This window comes from Palaemon carinicauda, chromosome 4 (genome assembly GCF_036898095.1).
Source record: "Palaemon carinicauda isolate YSFRI2023 chromosome 4, ASM3689809v2, whole genome shotgun sequence".
In the NCBI taxonomy this organism is placed as follows: domain Eukaryota; kingdom Metazoa; phylum Arthropoda; class Malacostraca; order Decapoda; family Palaemonidae; genus Palaemon; species Palaemon carinicauda.
The window spans coordinates 44,234,400-44,241,207 of NC_090728.1; the positions used below are offsets into that span (position 1 = coordinate 44,234,400).

At 35.1% G+C, this 6,808-nt stretch overlaps 1 protein-coding gene across 1 annotated transcript; it reads right to left on the reverse strand.

Moving 5' to 3' along the window:
• Window positions 1-1,130: 1,130 nt before the first annotated feature.
• Window positions 1,131-6,045, reverse strand: LOC137639047 (larval cuticle protein 16/17-like). The gene is made up of 4 exons (XM_068371362.1): window positions 5,840-6,045; window positions 3,471-3,644; window positions 2,459-2,563; window positions 1,131-2,009 (listed from the first exon to the last, which is right to left on the reverse strand). Exons 1-4 carry the CDS (start codon window positions 5,861-5,863, stop codon window positions 1,752-1,754), a joined length of 561 nt encoding a protein of 186 aa, XP_068227463.1. The 5' UTR covers window positions 5,864-6,045; the 3' UTR covers window positions 1,131-1,751.
• Between the last annotated feature and the right edge of the window lie 763 nt (window positions 6,046-6,808).

The window sequence follows — 6,808 nt, forward strand, 5'->3', positions numbered from 1 at the left end:
TACCGTCGTGTTGAGGATTCGAACATATGCCCCTAATGATCCCGGGAACCACAAGACTAGTACTCTGAATTATAAAAAGAATCGAACATCCATTAGATATTAACAAATATAACAATAAAAACGAAAGGAAATGGCAGTGAAGGGGGCTAGGAAAGTGGGCCAAGGGAAGGATAGGTGGAAGTTTAAGGAAAAGGACGAGAGGGAGATGATATGGATTGGGGATAGCAGATACTCGATTGTGTAACTTACTAAGCCGAGTAATTTGATTAGAGCTTCCAAAAGTTCTATAATTAACATAATTTGACAATGCACTAAAAGTTTAAAGGTCGCTCATGAATGGCAGAGGCATGGGATAGTGATAATGCCCTAGCTATCAGGACAATGCACTAGATACTGATCACATATACAGTACATATGATCAGCGCCCAAGCCCCCTCTCCACCCACGCTAGTGCCAGCGAGGGCAGTGAATTGGTTGCTGATGACTCAACAGGTAGACTTATAGGCTTCCCCAAACCCCCCATTCTTAGCTCACAGGATGGTGAGGTTGCAGGCACTACAAGAAACTATCGAGCTTGAGTGGGACTCGATTCCCAATCCGGCAGATCGCCAGATAGGGACGTTTCCAATAGGCCACCACATTCCCCAAATTATAGAATATTAAGGGGAGGTGTCTAGTGGCTGTGTCAAAGTACTATTTCGATCTAATAACTAGTTTGAAATATATTAAAGAAAACAGACTATTTTTGAGATGAGATGAAAAATATTTTTTCTATTGGAATGGATAGTAGAAGATGAGAAACATTGTAAGCAGTGTTGAATAATTACTAATAGGTAACCTCTTGGCTGAGGACTATGAAGCGCGAAGTAGATGATGAATGGAGAAGTATTGAATTAAAAGTTCAAGATAGAGACAACTGGCGAAATCTAACCGAGGCCCTTTGCGTCAAAAGGCGTAGGAAATGATGATGATGATGATTTCCCATTTACGTTTAGGTGATCAGTGATTGAAAATTTCACAAACCGTAGTTTATGGTGTGTTACAGGTTCTCTATACACACCAATCCTACTCTTTAGGAAAAACATTTTTCATTATTGAAGTAAATGATGAATAAACACGCAAAATTATTTTTCAGTGGGCTTTATTTCACCAAAAAGCAAACACACTTTCGACAAACAGAATCAGACATAACAAAACAAATGAAATCTAAAATATTACCATCAGTTGAGCAGATGCGTCAAAGTAAATAAAGAATAAATATGTATATTTAGATGTATATACACGTATTTACACATCACAAAATCACAATTAAATAGGAAGAGGACAACTACAGTCGCGATTGTAACCTAAGGATCAGAGATGTTAGTTTTCATCAAATGATTTTTTTGTCAAATTCTTCTATTTAAAAGAAAATAAGTTAATGAAATTGCAAAGATTCTACTGTTAACTAATTTGAAGTAAAGATATACCTTTAGTTTAGATTGGAGGTTATACCTTTTTTTTTTTTTTTTTTTTTTTTTTTTTTTTTTTTATAACGAATCACATTGAATCTATAACACATTTCTGATCACAATTGGTAAGAGAAAGGAAATTCGCCCATTTAAAACTTGTAGAGGTAGAAAAAAAGAATAGCCAAATCTTCCGAGAGAAAAATGAAGAATATTCGAAAACACAATATTTAAATTGAATAAATAGAAAGAAATATTCGAATTAAAAAAAAAAAACTTTTTATCTACTAGATTATTTTGCATCTACGAACGCCTTCTGGCAGTGAAATGTTCTGGGAATATAGATCTTTCTAGATCGCTACCTTCCTCCTCCTCTTCGCTATCTTCGTCGCTATCACTATCTTCTTCTGAGCTTGAGTCTTCGTCAGAGTATTCACTATCTTCTTCAGATGATTCGGAATCTTCGTCGGATCCCAAGGCTTCGAGGAATCGAGCTGTCTGTTCGTAGTATTGGAGGAATTGTTCGCGAGCCTTTTGCACGTCTTCAGTGTCTACTGGGGCCTGGGGAAAATCGTAGAGAATTTTTATTAATTTAATCAATTTATATGAAAAAGCGATAGATGAGGAAAGATTAACTAAACTGGTTATAAAGGATGTTAGTTCTTATATATATATATATATATATATATATATATATATATATATATATATATATATATATATATATATATATATATATATATATATATATATAAACGTTTCGATATCTGATTTAAGTTTAACTGATCTGTTTGTAAAGGAAGTTAGTAGTTAATAGAATTGAATAAAAAATCTACGATATCTGATGAAGCAATAAGTAATCGTAGCCTAAAGTACCACAATAATGCTCATCTTTGTTGTAAAAATACCATATTTTGAAGATAGGACATATGTAAACATATCAAAGACCTAGTAGATAAATAAGCCAAATTTAAAATACATTCATAATGATTCACAAAATGCTTTCTTACCTCTGGTAAGCCATCACTCTCTGGCTGGAAACCGCCTTCATCAGCATCGAAGTGGAGAGAAAATTCCTCACCGCTATTGTCAACAAACGCGTAGTATCCAGTTACCTGCCATGAAAATTTACAAAGAAAATATAATAACAATCCATGTAAATATGATTTGATTATTTTTCATGACAGAAGAACCCAAATATCATATGGTTTCAAGTCAAGGAAACAGGTATCATGGTCAACAAGGTGCCCCGAGACAAGTGTGCAAATTCTGCCACTTTTCAAAGGTATCATATTACTGTGACATTTGCAACAGAAGCCAAAATGGCTTCACGACCTTCAAGAGTAATTAAGATTTATCTCGGTAACATTAGAACTTCTCTTTCTCTCCTCACTGTTTACTTCCTGGAAACTTGAATGTAAGGAAATAAGAAAAAAAAACTAAAAAAAAAATTGCTTACAATATACACGACCATTTTACTTCCGGGTTGATTATAAAACAACGAAATGAAAGATGCTTTAGGTAAAGTTGCCTCTATGATAATGCTCCTACTTTATTTGAAGATAACCCATAGCTAAATGGAATTAGATTTTTTGGTTCTTTCAAGATATGCCTGATTCAATGCAAATTAAGCACACTGGGTGTCCTAGTAGCCAATAGGAAATTAGATTTAGCTGGTTGATTGCAGATTTATCTGCCCTTGCAGTTTATCAGCCCGTAACGGAAAGGAAATTAAATGTTGTTGCTTTACATTAAGCCAAATTTATATTGCAGTGTTTAAAACTCGAACATGTTCCATGTGGCATTACCTTGAATGCTACTGCTTTTTACCTCAGATTATCTTAAAACGTTTTCAAATTTCTTTAATATTTTAAGCTACTAAAACCGAAATTACCTTAGACTTTCCTTAAAACCATGAAAATTACCTCAAATTAATGTAATTACCTTAAAAGTTTAAACCCTGGTCCATTGCCAATAGGGCGACCCATAAAATTAGATTGATTATATCGACAGTGTTGTTACCTTTCCATCCTCATCGCGTTGCTCCTGACGTTCTTGTTGAGGCAACGAGAAGGAGAATTGGTAAGTGCCATCAGCATTGTGCTGAACATCCCTTTGTTCTCCTCGGAAAGTGGAGAGCAGGGGACCATCTGCGGGTTTATCTGATGAGACGAAGGCACTCAACGATACCAGGACCTGAGGAGTTAAATCAAATTAGTTTTCATGATGTGGTACGCTTGATTTTTTGTGCTCAAATACATAGAAAAAGGTGTAGGGACTCAGCATAGCTTACTATTATTACTTGCTAAGCTGCAACCCTACTTGGAAAAGCAGAATGCTATAAGCCCAGGGGTTCCAACAGGGAAAATATCCCAGTGCGGAAAGGAAACAAGGAAAAATAAAATATCTCAAGAAGACTAACATTAAAATAAATATCTCCTATATAAACTATAAGGAACTTTAACATGGGAAAAGGAACCGTAACCAGAGAGAAGGATCCAATGTATTACTGTCTGGTCAGTCAAAAGACCCCATAACTCTCTAGCGGTAGTATCTCAATGGGTGGCTGGTGCCCTGGCCAACCTACTGCCTATAGGTGATGAAATCATGATAACGAGTACTTCTAATGTGAGATATAAACAAGCAAATGAATAAAAACATGTAGATATATTCGTACCATCATGAATAAGATAAAAACCTAATCTCATACATATTCACATCGCCAACCTCAGAACAAGAATTATACTGAAAGTTCAAAAGGTTAGTTGTTGATACGAAGGCGGTTTCGTCTAAATCCTTTAGGACTAAAAACCCGATTCCAAGGTGAAGGCTACGTTCATTAAGAACGGTGAAAATATATATTCTGCCTCGTTCATTAGCATTCAAATAAGGTTTCCAATTTTTTTTTTTTTTTTTTTTGGATAAAACCGACCAGGGCCCCACGCGGCCTTCACCTTCAAGATTATTCTTCATTATTCTTCATCGGAAACGTGTAAGATCATCTTTACGTATTCTTAGATGAACTTTGCTTACTTCGCATAATTTTCTTTATTAATTTGGGTACATTTCATTAGCCTTTGGAGATGAATATATATTATTTGAAATACACACATACAAACACACACACACAATATATATATATATATATATATATATATATATATATATATATATATATATATGTGTGTGTGTGTGTGTGTGTGTGTACATATGTGTATGTGTGTGTGTACATATGTGTATGAGTGTGTGTGTGTGTGCCTTTTCTGAGTGGGAAACCTAATGTTAGAAATAGCTACATTTATTATTGTTATAGGACTGTATCTACGCACACATGCACACACGCATATATATATATATATATATATATATATATATACATATATATATATGTATATATATACACATATATACGTTCAAGTTTTTGAAAAAAATCTAGGAAATCTTGTATAACTTTTTATAATCTGATTCAAATAAAAGTTGTAGCTTATGCTGCTCTAAAAAAACAAAAACTATATTAAGATGATCAAACTATGAATCATAGCATCCGTGCTGCCCTCTAGTGACAGCAAAGTGCAGTGACCAGATGTGACCTAAGCTAGAAATCAGTCTTCCATTTAGTGTGTCACGGACAACGACTAATCAATAAGCGCTGGACTTCATATACTCGTTCAATGTTCTACATTTATTTCTTGTTAGAGTTTTATATATTAGCTGAGATATAAAATTTGGTAATTAGACGAATAATAATCTTATATGTGACTAACTGAGGCCCAAATTACCTTTACTAGTTGTCTTAATTTGATGATTGGACGAATAATAATCTTGTATGAGGACCAAATTACCTGTCCTAATGGTCTTAATTTAATAATTACACGAATAATAATCTAATATATGCCTAACTGAGGTCCAAATTATCTGTCCTATTTGTCCTATAAAATTAATCACCGTTTTTTTACTGTGATTGGTTTATCATTGGGCTTTTTAACTCACACGCAATACTCTATCACCAAAGAATATTCGGATCATGTAAATGAACAGTTGTTTATATATAAATATCTTGTAAATAAAAACTTATATCACCTTTATTCAGAAAATTCTGGATAGTAGATTTCATGCATCATTGTTTTAGACAAAAAATTTAAAGAAAATATATATTTCATGAATTATCCCTACGTTTTAAGCTTTGATTAAAATAAAAAATACTCTAAATGACAGAAAATAAGTAAATTAGTTGTTTTAGATTGAAAAGCAAAAGCAAAACACTAAATAAACTAAATAGTTTTCATGTCATGAGTTTGTTACAAAATTTGTTTAAAAATAATAATTGGAACAATATGTCAGAAAACAATGCTTAATCAAATATCAAAATTATCTTCTAAATATTTACTTACCACTAATGACAATTTGGCGAACATTTTGTTGGGCAGGAGTATCACCACACTTCGAAGATAATGAAATTCTTTAATCCACAGTATTTCAGGACAATATATCCCTTCAGTTGTTTAAATTCCGAAGAATTGAAGTCCTTTAGGCCGAGTAGATCTGAGAGAACACTTCTTCTTCAACAGACAGCTGAATGAGAACTCCGTATAGATCAAATCCCAGCCTGGCGTTTTATACTTGCAGGAGCCAGCAACTCACCTTAGGTGACTTCTAGTGGGAGTATGGGGGCTTGTTAGGAGTTGGAGGAGGAGGGGGAGGAGGAGGAGGTAACTGAGAATAATAAGTACTACTAGTAGTTGTAGTAGTAGTAGTAGCTCACCTTAGGCTAACCCTTATGCCTAAAGTTGTTTTGGTCGACGGTGGGGGGAGCTTCTCAAGTTTTGATGACACGTCTCCACGGCCCACGAGACCTTGAACTTCTATCGGAGATGGTGAGGATCTCGGCCGCAGAAGATTTTACACACTTCCTCGTTTTTATTCTAGACCTCTTGCTTCTGAGCGACGTCTTTTCGACCAGGGCGTGGTTCATCCGATATGCCTATTTCCTGCATTCCTGCAGGATATCAAGGAGCAGGCCGGCCTGGGCCAGAGCGAGTGCTTGCGTAAGAGAACGATGCGTAGGGTATATAATTATTTTTAATGACGTTGTTGAGGGAGTTATAAGAGGAAATGCTATGCGTACTTATACTCAGGGATAGGAAATCTCAAACAAACCCCGTAAGAGGATCGACCTTGAAACCCTATTGCTGTGCCCTATATTCCATAGACCGGTAGTGGAGGGGGAGGATTGTGGGAGGTGGGAGAGAGAACTGATTAACCCCTGAAAGGAGTTGGGTTAGGTTTGATTGAAGGTAAACATTAAGGTGTAACTGTGTATCATAATCCACAAAGATAAGCGCTCCTTCGCGTGTGGGTGA

Coding starts and splice junctions, on each gene's coding strand:
- LOC137639047 (XM_068371362.1), bottom strand. CDS start 5,863: ATGTTCGCCAAATTGTCATTAGTG. Junction 3,645..5,839: donor TCGCCAAATTGTCATTAGTG/GTAAGTAAATAT, acceptor TTAACTCCTCAG/GTCCTGGTATCGTTGAGTGC. Junction 2,564..3,470: donor AACGCGATGAGGATGGAAAG/GTAACAACACTG, acceptor TTTTCATGGCAG/GTAACTGGATACTACGCGTT.